This window comes from Ursus maritimus, unplaced genomic scaffold, assembly GCF_017311325.1.
Source record: "Ursus maritimus isolate PB19 unplaced genomic scaffold, ASM1731132v1 scaffold_17, whole genome shotgun sequence".
NCBI classification, from domain to species: domain Eukaryota; kingdom Metazoa; phylum Chordata; class Mammalia; order Carnivora; family Ursidae; genus Ursus; species Ursus maritimus.
This window is the reverse complement of record NW_024424119.1, coordinates 57219627-57235594: the sequence shown is the minus strand read 5'-3', so window position 1 is coordinate 57235594 and position 15968 is coordinate 57219627. Positions and strand designations below refer to the sequence as shown.

At 63.0% G+C, this 15968-nt stretch overlaps 1 protein-coding gene across 1 annotated transcript in view; it reads left to right on the top strand.

The window, feature by feature from the left end:
* The window catches only part of VAV2 (vav guanine nucleotide exchange factor 2), a 175343-nt gene that overhangs the window by 133359 nt on the left and 26016 nt on the right, over positions 1 to 15968 (top strand). Inside the window, exons 6-11 of the mRNA XM_040632153.1 lie at positions 2248 to 2346; positions 4351 to 4419; positions 5474 to 5574; positions 12871 to 12970; positions 13907 to 14002; positions 14666 to 14734. Coding sequence (XP_040488087.1) covers positions 2248 to 2346; positions 4351 to 4419; positions 5474 to 5574; positions 12871 to 12970; positions 13907 to 14002; positions 14666 to 14734 — 534 coding nt within the window. The remainder of the gene's footprint in view (positions 1 to 2247; positions 2347 to 4350; positions 4420 to 5473; positions 5575 to 12870; positions 12971 to 13906; positions 14003 to 14665; positions 14735 to 15968) is intronic.

The following is a 15968-nucleotide window of genomic DNA, read 5'->3' as shown; positions in this document are numbered from 1 at the left end:
AGTGTTTTCCTTCGGTGTGGGAGTAACCAGCTGGTGGTGGAAAAACAAAGCTGGGGCGACAGCTCCCCAACGAGGCCTTTCCCGCTCTGGTGGCATCTGCCCCCACCAGCATCACGCCAGGAGAGGCACAGAGAAACATGGCAGTGGGGCTCCCAGCCCCCAAACTCTGCTCTTTGGAACGGAATGGGTTTCTCGTTTTGCTCCTGAAGGGTTTGAGGGTCCCCACCATTACCAGGGGTCTCTCTCTGTGATCCCAAGTCTGCCCAGGGCCAATGCTGCCCTTCCCTCAGGCAGCCTTGCGGTGGGGCAGCTCTGCCCCTGAACCTGTCCAGGGGACCAGTTATGGGGCTGGAAGGCCAAGCTATCGCCCGGCTGATGGAGATCTCTGCTTTGCCCCCCCGGAGCTGGCCTGAAAGGCAGGCCAGCCCTCTGGATTTGGGGCCACATCCCTCCCAAGCCCTTTGAAGTTGAAGGTTGTGCGGGGGTGGGGGGGAGTGGATGCTGTGGCCCCGGGCACTTGGCAGGGGGCTCCCTTGCCTCTAGGCTGGAGATGCCCCCAAGAGTCCCCATCTGTGCCTGGCTTGCAGAGACCCTAGAGTGGGCCATCCCCAGGGCCTGCTGCTGTCCCTGGTCCTGAAGCGCATAGGGCAGGCTCCGGGCTGTTTACAGGACCTGCAGGGGCTGTGGGGGAGACAGGCTGACATCCCACCTGCCCTGCTCCGCTCAGTGTCCTGACAGCACTCCGTGCTGCTGCTCACAAGCTGTCCTGTCGGTCTCGTAGCATGGGCCTCCGGCCTCCTGCCCGTCCTCCGAGATAAAACAGCTGGTTTTACTTCCTCCCCGGTCATGTCCGGAGCTATCCGAACAGTCTAAGTGGAAGGTAGATGGAGACCTTCCCAAAGGAAGCTAAAGCCAGGGGACGGCAGGTGCCACTCTCGGAGCCCGCACAGGAGGAAGGGCCGAGCGCCGTCCCTCCCCACGCAGCCAGGCTGACACTCGGGCGGGCGGACGGGCACAGGGCTGTGACAGGATCCTGGGGCTGTTGGGTAAATGCAGATGAGTGTCCCTGCCTCCCCAGCACAGCCCGGATAATGAGCTGACACTGTTAATTGGTTCTCTCTGTGATTTATTTCTTCACGCTTTCAGATAAGATACATGCAGGTAAGTGGCAGGTGGAGGGAGGCCCGGGATAAATTCTGCCAGCACCATCCTCCTCCACCTCGCAGAGAGGTCTCCGATCTCTTGGAAAAAGCCTGGGACCCTGTCCACACCGAGATGCTGTCAGGCCCCACATTTTTACACATGGTTTTAAGGGGATCATAGGCCCCCAACATCCCTCTGAAGCCCTGAGAGCAGCAGTGTAGCACCCAGACCACAGGGGGCTTAGGAAGGAGCCCTGGGGGACCTCCTGCCTGATCCTGGCCCCCCTGGGTGATGTGCCCCATCTGGCACTTTCTTTGGAGCCCTCGGCCCCAGCAAACTCCAGCGGGGCCCCTGGGGCGTTTCCTAAAGGAGGAGGATGGCATTGGGGCAGATAGGAGCCCACATGGCGTGTCAGGCCCAGCCATGCTTCCCCAGAGCCTCACTTAGGGATCTGTGTGGCTCACTCAGCCTAAAAGGACGTGAGGAGAGGGTCTGGAAATCCAGAGAGCCTCTGAACAGTCACCCCACCTGCAGCTTCTTCCCCCATCCCTGTGGCCACACAGGCTCCTGGTCAATCCCACCTGTGGCCACATTCCCCCCAGAGATAGGGAGCAGGCCCTGCCACAGAACCATGTCCCCGGTGACCCCTGCCATTGAGCTGGTCCCTCAGGACCCTGGGTAGAGGCTGGGGACCCTGGGAAAGCCCAGCCCGGCACTAACAGGTCGGTGCTCGGTCAGCTGCTGGGTTGGTGGACACAGGTCCTCGGGGAGCTGGTCAGAGCCTCTCCCTGTGCACATAGTAGGCCCTGTAAGCATGCCCCACCTGCTGTCTATGCTGGAGGGGCTGGCTCATGCGGGCCCCACGCCGGTCTAGTAAAATTCAGAATAGTGCAGCAGGAGCCCAGATTCTAGAAGCTTCCGTGCCTTTCTCTGAGCTGTCACCAGTCCTCAGGTTCATGCCACACACGCCCCGTGCCTCAGTTTCCTCATCTGCAGAAGCAGGGGAAGGGCTTAGGCCCCCTTCTATCTGCTACCCAAGCCCTCCATGTCACCCCTGGTGACCCCGTGGCCAGGCCAGGCTCATGTCCTGTGTCCTTCCTTCAGAAAATGGGCATGTCCGAGGAAGACAAGAGGAACTGCTGCTTGCTGGAGATTCAGGAGACTGAGGCCAAGTACTACCGAACCCTGGAGGACATCGAGAAGGTGGGTGCAGGCCCCCGCCCTCTCCGGGCACCACCGGTCCCTTGGGGTGTGGCTGCCACCAGGCACCCCCCACCCCCAGCCCCCCACACAGGCTTCGGGCTCCAGCTGGCCAGAGTCCTCGTGGGCTGTCACCCTCGCCCCCGGGCCCACCTCCCGGCCCTCAGCCCTCACCTCGGCCCAGGACCGTCCTGAGCTTGTCTGGGTGGCTCCTTCCCGACTAAGCTGGGCATCGTTAATGGCCTCTGCTCCTCATGGCGCCGGGCTTAGCTCCTGATGAATACTCTCTCCTGCATGCTGGGTGCTAAGTTAAGCGCTTTGTGTATACCTTCTCCCCTAAGGCATTCTCTGCCCTCAGTTTCCCACTCTGTAAATTGGGGTAACAGTAATATCACCCCAGAGGTGGCTGTGGGTGTCCTGCCGCTGGGGTATAGTCAGGGCCCATGACATCAGCCTGCAGAGCCCCCACGGCAGACCCTGTGCTCCCCTGAATGGCTGGTCAGTCGTCTCTCCCTGCTGGCCTCCTGAGCTCCTTGAGGACCACGGATGGGCCTTCTCCTGGCCCCACCCTGCTCTGGCCTCCCGTGGACACCGGCTCAGAGACATTTCCCTGTCACTTGAGAGTCCTTGTTGCCAATGGCCGGTGCTTACTGGGTGAAAACCCAACATTGTTTTCAAGGTAGAGCCTCCCTGGCTCTTCTTGGCTTGTGGTGTAGGACCAAGTGTGGCCATGACTGTGGAGCCTCCAGCCAGGAGTCCTGGGCTGCCCTTGGCCCCCAGTCCGGCCCAGGCCTCAGAATGACATTTCCTCGGCTCCTGCCTCAGCCAGCCCCATGTGCCTGCCCTTCCCTCCCACTGGCCACTGGCCTTTCTGCAAACATACCAGCACCCTCCTGGCCGCACACCCTGGCGCTGGCTCTCCACCTGCCCCTCCCCGGACAGTCCCCCTCCTTCCGCCAGTCCCCGCTCCCAGGTCAGCTCCTTCCAGGGCCCTGCAGGCCTCACACTTCCTCCACACAGCCTAAGTCCCGTGGCAGGAAACTGGTGGGCTGCTGCGGTCTGTCTCCACCTCTGGGACATGGCCGGCCTCACGGGCAGGGCTGTGGGTCCCCGGCGTGATGCACATTGGTGGTTAAGCAGGGAGTGGGCTCGGCCAGGGCATGCAGGGTGCTGAGCACTCGGGGGCAATCCCATGTTAATCCTCCCCTACCCGTGGAGGTAGGTGTTGCTTCCCCCGCGTCGCAGGTGAGAACACCCAGTCACCGGCCAGTGCCAGCCCATGCTCGGCGCAGGGAAAGCTGCTTGGCCACCTCCAGCGGCCGCCAGTGTCCTGCTCTGTACGCAGCCAAGGAGAGGCGCGAGGGCCCAGCATCCCTGGGGGAGAGGGTGGCAGGTCCTGCCCTGCCGGGCCTCTGGGGCACAACTTGACGGTTTCCCACATGTACGTCTCCTCGGAGGCTGGGCTTGGAGGACTCTGGCAGGACCCTTCCCTGCCACGGCGGGGCTCCTGGGGTTGGGGGCATCTCTGGATGACAGGTTTAGGGCTGTACTTCAGCTCAGGGATCTAAGTGTCGGGTGGGAAGTGAGGCCCTGTCCCCTGTCCCCTTGCGTGATGTGCTCACCTCTCTGGCCTCAGTTTCCTGAAACGTCTCAAACAGCCATAGCAGCACCAACCCCGGTTGCAGTAGGGTTGAAGTCTAGCCTGTCAGACACCACAGCGCTTTGCCCTTGTGGTGGCTGTGGGCGCTTGGCTCCGTCGTCCCCAGCCCCGCACTCTGCCGTGCCGTCGTCACCCCACAGAACGAAGCCCACGTGTCCCCAGAATGCATGCATTCTCCAGCGACGCTGGGCCCTGGTTCGTGCCCCAGGCCTGCATCACCGCCCCACGGAGAGCCCCTGGCCCCTGCCCCTTGGCGAGGTTGTCAGAGCCCCCCCACTGGCAGCTGTGGCCTCGAAGGGGCTGGCACCCTCCAGGCGAGCTGACGGTGGTGGGCTTCCCTGTTCTAGAACTACATGACACCCCTGAGGCTGGTGCTGAGCCCGGCGGACGTGACAGCCATCTTCATCAACCTGGAGGTAAGGGTTCCAGCCCGCGGCTCACCGCAGCAGGCTCAGGCTCCTGACCGGCTCGGGCGTCAAGCGGGTCCCAAGCTGACTGTCCCGCGGGTCCCGGGGAGCTGCGTCCCTGCCAGGGGCACGGTTGGTTGGTGCTGTGGGGTGCTTTTCAGACTGACAGGCAGGAGGGGAGTAGCCCCCCCTTCCCTCTGAGAACTTTGGTCTCAGGAGACAGGAGGACGAGGTTTCTGCGAGCTTCCGTGGCCTGCCGTCTGTGCTGGCCTAGGAGAGCTTTGAGGTTTGTCAGCCGGAGAGCAGTGTGTCCCCTCCAGCTCTGCACACGTCTGCCCAGACACGGGAAGGTGATGTCCTGTGAGGAGGCTCGCCTTGATGTGGTCAGCAGAGCGGGCAGGGGTTGGCGGGAGGCTCTGGAAGCTATACCCGGGTGGGCTTCCTCCGGGAACGCCCGGCGGGTGCAGCAGCTCCTGCCCGCCTCCCGTGGCCCCTCGTGAGCTCGAGGGGTGGGTGCTGGTCCTGGGGGAGGCTGAGCCAGACTCGGGAGGTTCTAGCGCTCTGTGCCCCCTCCTCAGAGTTTGTCCTGCCGCGCGTGGTGGCCAGCACAAATGGCCATGGACAGAGGGGGAGCCGGACCGGGGGCTGTGGGGAGCCCCGGAGTGCTGCCTGCCGGTTGTCCGGCTGCTCTGAGATGTGGACAAACACCTGTCCCCATGGAGAAAGTCCACCCCCAGAGCCGCAGACCAGGGCAGAGCGCCCCATGTGCCTGCACACCGCGGGAGGGTAACAAGGATGCTGAGTGGCCATAGCCGCCCGGGGCCGTCGTGGTCCCGTTCTGGCATCGGGGCCTGCCCTGGGTCGGCCACCCCGTGTCCAGACAGGCCGAGCAGGTCCCGTCATGCGCCCGGCGCTGCAGCACCTTCTAGTGTTTGCGAGGGGAAGCGTGCCCGGCGCCGGGGCCTCACGCTCGTGTCCGTATTTGCGCCCGGAGAGAGTGATTCACGAGCCCGTGGCCCTGCCGGCCCAGCGCACCTGTTCACGCGCTGACTGTCCTTCCCAGGACCTGATCAAGGTGCATAACAGCTTCCTGCGGGCCATCGACGTGTCCATGATGGCAGGGGGCAGCACTCTGGCCAAGGTCTTCCTCGATTTCAAGGAAAGGTGAGTGGCAGGCCCGCCTTGCCGGTCCCGCCCTGTCTGCGGGGCCTCAGGTTTTGCTATGGGGATGGGGCGGAGCTGGCCGGTTGGGGTTTCCTCAGGTGCGAGTCTCACAGCGAGGTCCTCAAGGCCTGTGGCTGTGCCCCATGAACCCCTGTCCTCACTTACAAACTGAGAGAGCTGCGCACCCTTCCCACAGTCACAGCCTGGAGGGGTGACCCCCAAAGGGTCTGGATGGGCAGAGGCTTCACAAGGGCTGCACCAGCTCCCTCTGCCTCTGTGCCTCGGGGTCTTGGTAGCCGAAGGACGTTCTCACCAGCACGGTGCACCTGCTGCATGCCAGCCCCATGGGCATCCGGCACCTGGGAGACTCTGCTCCTCTGCTCTAGGCCTGGGTGGGGCGGTGGCACGTGGCAGCCACTTAATGACAGAAGCCAAACCTGCCCCTGCAGGGTTGAGTACGGGGCTTCCAGGGCTCTGGGTGCCCGGGGTTGAGGCCACATCCCTGCTTCCTTGCCTGCGTGTGTCATAGGACCTTGACTTGCTAATCCTTCCGTTAGGGGCAAGGATGTTCTCTGTGCCACGTGGTACCTTGAGGGTCATGCCTGTGCTACTGACATGGCTTGTCTGTGTCAACTGAAGGGCTTTGGTGGCCAGGCAGGTGGTGGGCCTGGGCCAGGTAGATGGGCTGGGGGGTGCACAGTGGCAGCTGGGGGCAGGGTTGCTCGGCCGCCCTGGCATAAGCCAGCCCCAGCCCCCAGCGTGTTGAGACGGTGCTTCCAGTGCCAAGGAGGGTGGTCCTGGGTCCTCCGATCGTGCCCCGGTTTCCTCCAAGTCTCCGTGGCATCGGGGCAAATGTCCACGAAGCCCGAGGGGGCATACACCCTACGCATCAGGCAGCCTCTCTCCTCCCCACGGCGTCCAGCTGGTTAGGCCAGGTCTAGACACACAGATGGCACTGGCCTGCCTATGGCCAGAAATCCGTGGGCAGGAATCGTGCCCCCGGATGCGGCTTCTCCGACCGTCCAGATCAAGTATTGTCGACGGAGGAGGGTGACAACTCATTTAGAAACAGACACAGGATCCTTTCTAAAGAAGCATACATTGCCGTCAGCAGGCTTCCGTGAATCTGTTTCGTTGTTTGCTTTAAGCTCCTCAACCCCGGTGGATGGAGGGGTACAGAGCCACCTTCTGTGCTTCGAAATGTCCTGCCGGAGTCCGGCAGGGGAGGACTGGGATTCTGGAAGCTTCTAAGTAGGTGTGAGGGGCAGCTGTCAGGACGCCTCTGCCGTCTCCATAAAGGCCTTGGCCCCCGCATCTCCTCACGGAGCCTGGGCAATCTCGTCTTCAAAGCCGGGGACAAAGTCCGACGACTTGAGGGCCTGGCCGGATGCCCGGTGCTGCGGGAGCGCCGGATGACGCAGTCCAGCCACTGAAGTTGCGAGAGGCCTATCAGACGAGGCCCTGCCTTCTGTCCTTCGGGCTCTGGAGAAAGTGCCGGAAGGTTCTGTCTTGACGGCTCTTCTGCCCAGCGGCTCATCAGAGCCAGCTGGGAGCTCGTTAAGAATGCCAGGCTGGGGTCCACTCTGCAGGGTCTGAGGGGAGGCCCCGCAGCAGCTGGTTGGGAGCCTGGGTCCATCTCGTCCTCATTTGCGGGGAAACTGTCAGGGGACCGCCGGCTAGCTCACGTGCCCTCCTGGCCAGGCAGCCCATCCCAGGGCTGGATTCCAGGGGCCTCCGCCTACGAGCACCTGACAGTGCTTCCCCTGCATGCCCTGTGACCCAGGCAAGGATCCCCTGAGCCTGCTTTCTAGGTGCCACAGGTTGGGCCCCTGGGAGGCATGAGGGAGCAGGCAGCGCTCAAGTGAGCGTAGGGGCAGATGCGAGACCACTGGCGGCCCCGGGCGGGGGGCAGGCCGGTCCCTTACCTGCTCCCAGACCCCAGCAACATTTTCCTCTCGCCTGGCCGCAAGCCCATGGGCAGCTGGAGCCAACTCAGGCTAGAGCTGTCAGACGTCCCCTCGCCCCGGTGGCAGACACATCGGACACTTCTCCTTCCAGGGGGAGGGAGGCTGCAAACCAAGCAGGGCTGCCTCTGAGGCCCATGAACCCACCCCCAGGGCAGCGATGGCACGTGGCCAGGGGACAGACGGATGACCTGCCCTTCCCTGAGAACCTCCACGTCCCGGGCCTGCCCTTAACAAGGCCACCGGCTTCCGCACACAGCTTTGGGCCTCACCTGGCTCTTGGGCCTTGCTCCCACGGGGATGCCCGTCATTTCTACCCAGCAAGGCCTTGGGGACTGGGCCCTTGAGTTGGGGTCTCTCTAGGGAGGAGCCTGGCTGCGTCCCGTCAGAGTTCATGTGCCCAGTCCCTTAGTCTGTCCCTACATCCATCTTTCTGCCACTTTGCCTCCTCATTTCTGAGTCAGCACCTACGGTCCTGGTTTGTTTGCATACTGATTCCACAGCATTTATAGAGTGCCTGCTGTGTACAGAGCAGAATAGCCCCAGCTGTTCTGGACAGGGAGGGACGGGAGGGGATGAAAAGCAAGTTCACAGACAAAGGAAACAAGAGGACAGGAAGAGGGAGAGGAGTGGGGTGCTGAGGACCAGGGTGAGAGGCAGCGAGCTGTGAGGTGGGGGGAGCAGAAGCTGCTGAGAAGGCCCCTGGGTGAGGCTGGAGCCGGACTGTTCGGGAACTGGCAGAGGCCAGAGGAGCAGGCGTGAAGCGGGCCAAGAGGAGATTGTCTAAGGTGTGACTTGCTTCTGCAGGAGGCTTGCTTCTGCCTAAGGCCAAGATAGGGGTTTAGATGTTTGTTTATGAGGGCAGGAGGAAACCACAGAAGAATCTCGTGGCAAGATCCTGGCAGCTCATCACGGATGAAGGGTGGAGTAGCATCCAAGTGTGGTATGACCAGCGCCAAGTGGCAGAAGACAATCACTTCCCTGTTTTTGGAGCTAATACTTCCATTAATGCAGCCTCAGTCCTCAGACAAGGTGGATGCTCCTCTTAGCCTTGGCCTGAGGGGACAAGTCCCACACAGTGGGAAGTGGGACTTGGGAAAGGCTTGCCTTTCGCAGATGTGGATGTAACAAGAGCCACATGGTTCTTATCTGTGGCTGGGGTTGGCCAAGCTGGGTCAGTGGGTCAGGCCAAAGACTACCAAGGGAACCGGCCACAGGGACTTTGTGGTCCAGCGAGAAGGCGGAGGTGTAGCTCTTAGGAGGAACTCTCTGGAGCTTTGCACAAGTGCTTCTAGGAAGAGCGGCCATCAGAGTAAGATGGAAGGCAAGTCCCCGCCCCCGACCCCAGGGCCCAGGAGCGTTAACGGCTTTGCCACAGCTGAGCACTGTGTTCTGTGCTTTCTGGCCGCTCAGGGTGTCGGGCTGGGTGGTGCTGCCCTCTGGTCGTGACTCCCGCCTGCGGGCCAGGGTCTCAGGGAAGCGGGGTGGTCCCCGTCAAGGTTTGCAGGGAGAGAGCCCACCGTGTCCAAGCTCGTCGAGCCCCCATGAGGTGCTGTGCGGCTGCCTCATCTGGCAGGGCTGCCTGGGACCCTCTGACCTGGACAGGCCTTTGGTCTCCCGCCTTCCAAGCGTCTGGCCGTTGTTCCGGCTCAGTCCTGCGTCTTCGGTGCGTACCCGGGAGCGCCACCAGTGTCCGGGACCTGCTCTGGCCGGGTCCCCAGGCACCGGGAGAGTTGGGAGTTCTGTGACAACGGTCAGGAGACGGGGAGGTCGCCCCCCCATAGATGCATGTATGCCCCCCTGTAGGGGGTCCCAGTTGTGTGTGCAGGAAGTTACACACATAGTCCTACAGACACACACCAGGCTTGGGTGCCCGCTCGTGAGTCAGGGACCCGGAGGCTGACGCCGCGCATTCAGAGGACGGAGCGAGTCGCTGGTGTGCCGAGCTGGCGGGGAAGGAAGACACAAATGAGGGGGGAACCCTGGACACGCCGTTGGGGTGTCTTCAACAGGGCAGAGCGCATCTGCACCCCAGCGGTCTCCACACGCGGGCGGCGAGCCAGGCCCCAGGACACCACCTCACCGCCTTGCCCGGGCCCGGGTGGCCGAGGCAGCTGGCTGTCTCCAGGGGCCCTCCGAGACCTCGAACCATGACTAAGTCCCCTGCGTGTGTGTTGCTCTTCTTCCAAAAGCTGGATAATTTTTCTCAACAGCACAAGATGTTCGTGGCTAGAAGGGAGGCCTGTCAACTCTCACTTCCTTAGCTCACTTCCTTCCGTAGGCCGAGAAGGGCCCGTGTGTGGCCCACGCTGCCTGGCCAGCGGCAGGGCCCAGAGCTGAGAGTGGGCGGCGCTGAGAGGCCTGATGGTCCCCACAGAAACATACTCTGTCGGTTCTGTGGCCAAAATCAAGGTGTGGGTGGGGTGGTGCCTTCCTGCCTCTACCAGCTGCTGGTGGCCCCCAGGTCCCCTGGCTTGTGGCCCGCCCCCTCCAGTCTCTCCTCGGCCCTCATGCAGCTCCTCTCCCATCTCAGACCACCCACGGGGTCGGCGGGGGTGAACGAGGGCTCAGCACTGGGGTGGCCTGGGTCTCCAGCATGGGGGCCCGGAAGACTGGTCTGGGGCCCCATGGATGTACTTCGGGGTCTGGCCTTGCTGCTCCCTTGCTGGGTGACCAGGAGTCATGTCACTTCTCAGAGTCTCGGGGGCCCTGTTCTGGGAGTGGTGTTTTGTGAAGACAAGCTGAGCTCAGGTGCGAGTGTGTCCCGTGGCCCCGCCTCTTTCCATCCTTCAAGCTTTGCTCCCTTCCCTGCAGCGGCAGCCCCTGCCTGCTGGGAGCCACAGTCACTGCATTGCCCGTGTTCGGGCAGCCGGGATGGGGTTGTGGCCGCTCACAGCCACGTGTCGGGCCTCTGAGCAGGCCAGGCCTCCAGGCTGGATGGACCTGTCCCTGCAGCTCAGAGCCAGTGAAGGGGGGTGGGTGGCCCGCTGCTGCTTCTCACTTGACTTTGGGCAGGGCTGTGCCCAGAGGCTCTCCACCTGTTTCCTTGTTTTTCTGTCTCACCTCACGAAACCCAGGGACAGGGTTGGGAGGGGAAAGGAGGCAGGGCTAGAAATGATGGGGCAGGGTGTTGAGGCATGAGTAGAAGTTTGCTGGCCAGAGAAGGTTGCAAGTGCCGTGTGGGGCTCGGGGGCTGGGAGCTGTGCTGTGATGAAAACAGGGTTGGGACCCACTCTCCATACACCCTCTCTGCCAAAAACCTTGAGCCGAGATGAGCCAGGGTGTGCTGAAGTGAAGGGGGAGCCCCTAAGGCTGACTTGGCGCGCTGCAGAGCTGCGGGCCCCGGGTGCTTAGGAGAAATGCTCTCGCTGGCCACATAGTTCCCCCGGGTGCTTAGGAGAAATGCTCTCGCTGGCCACATAGTTCCTCCATGGGAGCGGCTGGGCCGTCGCCGGGTCTGCTCATTCAAAACAACTTGACAGGAGCCTTGGAGTCTCTAGTCCCCCAGATGTTTCTAGAGATGATGAGATTTACCAGCTTTTATACTGAAATTTTCAGTTTAATAACAGACTCATTTAAGCGGAAACCAGGGCTCAGGTTCTCATGCAAAGCAGTGTGCGGCCGGAGCATGGCGGGGCGCGGCTGTGGTGCCTTCTACTCGTCGGTGGCGGGGACGGTGGGCTTCTGTGTGAGGCCCGGGACCGGGTCCGCCTCTCGCAGGAGTCCTAGCATCTCAGCCTCTCGATGCCGGAAGCTTCCCTGCAAGCTGGCAGCGAAGAAAAGTCTCTGGGCGGCTGGAGAGTGCGGCAGCGGCCTGGCAGGGGGGCGGGCTGGGGAGCCTCGGAGCGGGCCCAGGCCCAGGGCAGGAGCCGTGAGATGCTCCAGCCGGGCCTCTCTGAAGTCGCAGGCTCGCTGGGTTGAAAACATGCTCCCCACGTGCCGCTTTGTTCCTCCAGTGTTGGGAGGACTGTGGGTGTCGTCTGTCCCCAATGCCCTCGGGCCCTACAGCGGGAGCCTGGGAGCCCCCAGCCCGGGATGCTGCTTCTCAAGAGCCCGCCTCCCCGGAAGCCCAGCCAGCTGCGGGCCCAGCCGCCCGCCCCCAGCACCCGAGCACCTCGCCAGGTGCCCCGCGGGAAAGCCGTGTCCACGGGGCACGGAGAAGCGGCCCTGAGCCCATCTGGGCTGCTCCCAGGGACTGCCCCCAGCCCCCAGAGCTGGGCGGGAGGGGCCTTCAGGCGTTTGCTCTCCCGCAGCACCCTCTGGCGGGTGTCACTGGAGGCCTTGGACGGGGCCCAGCCTCCCGATGAAGCTGCGTTGTTGGCCAGGCCCTCACCTGTTCTCAGCGGGTGACCCTTAGCAAGTTCTCTGGGGCCTCAGTTTCCCTGCCTGGAGAATGGGGCTGATCGCCCCTCCCTTTGTAAGTGGGTGAAGGGCTCATGGTGGTGTGCAGGAAGCACTGGGCAGCAGCGGCTCCCAGAGGCACTGGCTGTGACCGTCATGCTTGTCACCTATGTGGTCCTCGCGGGGCCAACTCTATAGTCGCACGATGAGATTTTCAAAGATGAAGTGTCAGGCTCGTGACCCAAGGCCCAGAGAGCGCTGGGCTCTTGGTGGCAGGAGCTCAGTCTGCGAAGTCTGCAGTGGGGGTCGGCCGTGGTGTTAGAGGGTGTCAGGGCAGGAGAGAGTGACCTGAGGCTGCTCCCAGGACCCCCAGGCCCGCGCGGCCACGTCCCTCCCCTGGGCGTGCAGCAGGGCATTTGGGGCTGACGTCACCCTGCCCCCAGAGAGGGGCTGCCCGGGACCCAGGCAGAGTGTGTCGGCGTCATGTGAAAGCAGCAAGGGCTGACCCCGCGGTCCCCACGCCCCGAAATGTCGGCACGGGGGCTACCACCCCACGCAAGCGCGGAGCCAGGAAGGGCCACGGCGCTCAGAGCCTGCAGACGGGAGTCCAGGCATTCCTGGGGTCCCCCAGCCCTGGGGCGGCAGGGGCTTCTCTCCTGGCCTTTCCGGGGGCAGGATTGAGGTGGCAGTGAGAACCCCATTCCAGACCCGGTCCTCTCCTGAAATAGAACCACAGAGTGGGGACCTCCTTGGGTTTGGGGGCCAGGGAGAGCGGGGGAGCCCCTCGTTCCCAGCATCTTGGCAGCTCTCCTGGCCTGGCAGTATTTTGGGAGGGAGAAGGCAGCCACACGGAAAGAGCAGAGCCACAGAGCAGGTTAACGAGTGAGGGAGACCCGTTTGCTGTGCGCTTGCCGTGCCATCCGTGGGGAGCTAAGGCGGGGCCCGGGGCCGCGGTGTCTCACGAAGCTGTGGGCGTGCGCTCCCTGTCCAGGCTCCTGATCTACGGGGAGTACTGCAGCCACATGGAGCACGCCCAGAACACGCTGAACCAGCTCCTCGCCGGCCGGGAGGACTTCAGACAGAAGGTCGAGGTAATGGGGGCTCCCGGCTGGTCCCCCGCTCACCTGCTCACTGGCCCCTTGCTTGCCCTTACTGGGGGAAGGTGGATGTGAGGGTAGTGATGGGATGGTTTCTCTAGATGTTTTTCTTGATGATTTTTTTCCCTTTGCATTTGTGGGGGGGAGGCAGGTGGACGTCACCTGGGTGACCCGAGGTCCCTGGGTGCAGCAGAGCCAGGCCCCTGGGGCCACATCCGGCTCAGCAAGGGGCTGTGACTGACCCCTGACCCCAGGGGGACCCCAGGTGATGGACGTTTGCTGGGAGCCAAGGAGCTTCCCTCCCGTCACCATCCCCACCCCAGGCTCAGGGCCAGTCTCTGGCACTTGTCCAGTTGCCCATGTGAGCCCCTCTCCAGGACCCCTTCGCCATCCCCCTTGTGGGGGGCAACTGAGCTGCTCCCTGAGGCTGGGATTCCCTTGTTGGATTTGGCCAGTCAAACCCTTTCTAGAGTGAATCCTGGTGCAGGGGCCCTGTGTTCTCGCAGTGCTGGGGGGCATGTCCCCTGGAGATACATGTTGCCCCTGTGTGTCCGGGAAATCAGTGGGGAGCCCCCAGTTCCGGAGGATGGCCCTGCCTTGGTGTGAGTGGGCTTCCCTGGTCAGCGCCAGGCCAGGGGTGGCTCCGAATCCCAGAGCCCTCAGGTGCCCACTGCAGACTCCTGGGGCTACGAAGCGGCCGTGGGACCCTGCCCGCCTGCTGGGAAGCCCACCCCTCTGCACACACCTGGTTTGGGAAGGGTCTGTGGGAGACCCCGCCTGTTTGGGGAGCTAGGCCAGGGAAGGGCCGCACACCTGGGCCCCAGTTCAGGGCTTAGGTCTGCCGCCCCCCACCTGGGCTGCGGGATGGGAGCGTTGGGGTCCAGCGGCCCCGGTGAAGGTCCCCATCCCCCTGCTGCTCCCGTTGCCCAGGAATGCACGCTGAAGGTCCAGGACGGGAAGTTTAAGCTTCAAGACCTGCTCGTGGTGCCCATGCAGAGGGTCCTGAAGTACCACCTCCTTCTGAAGGTGAGCCCACGTGGCCCGGGGCCGCCACCGGGTCGGGGCGGGGGGGTGGAGGCCCAGCTGCCTCCAGGGCGCGGACGGGGCCACGTGGGCCGGCGCGAGAGGCAAGCGAGCGAATCTGCTCCCGCAGCCTGTGTGACGCGCGTCAGGAATGTTTGTCACAGGAAACGGACAAGGGGAAACTGGGATTGAAATCTGTAAGAGAGCCGAACGTTGAGACAGAAATGTGTCCCCAGAGCAGGAGTAAGAGTGGCCTGGAGTGGGTCACTGAACCCAGTCTCTGAGCTTCCTGGCAGCCACGGTAGAAATGGAAGTGGGAAGTCCTTCTGGACAGACAGACCTGGGGAGAGACCGTGGTGTGTGTGTGGCATGCGGCTCCTCGGTGGGTCCAGCCGTTACCGCTTAGCCCGGAGCTTTGCCTCGCGTTGCTTTCAAGTGCTCCCTGTTACCCTGGGGTTCGGGGACAGCCCGTCTCGAAGCAGTGTGTCCCCAGTTGAGGGCTTGCTGTCTGTGCTGGGTTGGGCGGCTGAGCCAGAGCCCGGGCCGGTGGGCAGGGACTTTGTCCTGAGGGTCTGGCTCTGTGCCCACACCCTGTGCCTGGTGGGGGCAAGGACGGAGGCTGGCGTCCCCGCATGGTGACCCGGGACTCCTCTCTCACACGTGCAGGAACTTCTGAGCCATTCCACTGATCGGCCCGAGAGGCAGCAGCTCAAAGAAGCGTTGGAAGCCATGCAGGTGGGTGGGTAAACTGAGGCAGGGGAGGGGCCTGGCCAGCGTGGGACTTCACATACCAAGTCTGCGTGCTTTGACCGGATTTGGGCTCAGTGACAAGTGCTGTTCTATGACCGTAGAGGCAGCTTTTCCTGGGAAGACAACAGGCGGAGCAGGGCGGGGTGGTGGGTGGGAGCCAGCCTGGGATAGAAAGGGTGGGTGGAGGGGGCTTCAGGCACTCGCCCCAGATCCCTAACCTCCCCTGCCCATGGCGACTTCCCTGGGCCTCCCTTCTTCCTGCTTTCCCGACTGTCCAAGGGCTCTTGCCAGGTCCCAGGCGCTGGACTCAGTCTGGGCCATCTGGCCCCGTGCTGCCCACTGCCCAGGCCTCCGGCTTTTGCTTCTGAAATGCCCTCCCCACCCAGCCATGCCGCCTCCTCTCCCCTCCTCCCTATGTCCATTGGAAGCCCACTGTGCAGGTAAGTCCCCAGAAGGAGAGCTCAGCTCATGCCCTCCCCTTGCTCTAAAGCCTTCTGTGGCTCTCCACTGTCCCCTGAGTCAGGCTCAGGCCCCCCTCCTGGCACACAGACCCCCACGTGCCTGGCTTTGCAGCTGTGTTTGCCACTGATGCCCTAAATTCCAGGCAAGCTTGGCCACTCCCATGCCCCTGTATGTGCTGCATCCTTTCCTATCCCTGTTGGTTCAGGCTGGACGTCCTCCTTGTCACCTGGCTGTGTCCTGCACATCCTCGGTCTTTGCAAGGTGACATTTTCCAGGAGGATTGCCCCCCCCCACCCCTTGGGAATGGCTGTGCTGGGAGTGCCATCACCCCTTTGTGCACATTGCTCCCTGATCATGGTCACCTGTGTCCCCAGCCGAGCACAGTGCCTAGCATGGGGAAGATCCCATCAGCACTGCAACTGGGCAGGGGGACGACAGTGTCCCCAGCACTTCCCAGGGTGAATGCTGATCTCAGAGGGACGACAGTGTCCCCAGCACTTCCCAGGATGAATGCTGGTGTCCCCAGCACTTCCCAGGGTGAATGCTGGTCTCGGAGGGACGACAGTGTCCCCAGCACTTCCCAGGGTGAATGCTGGTCTCTGTACTCTCTTGGGTGAGCTCCTTCCAGAGGGCAGGGGTCTGTCTCCATCTGTGGCTTCGACCCCATCACCTGGCCCTTGGGTAGTCTGTGCGGGGGAGCGTTGCTGATGAGTTAGGCCCATCCTGGAACGTTTCTGCCTCAGATTCGCCCCCCCCC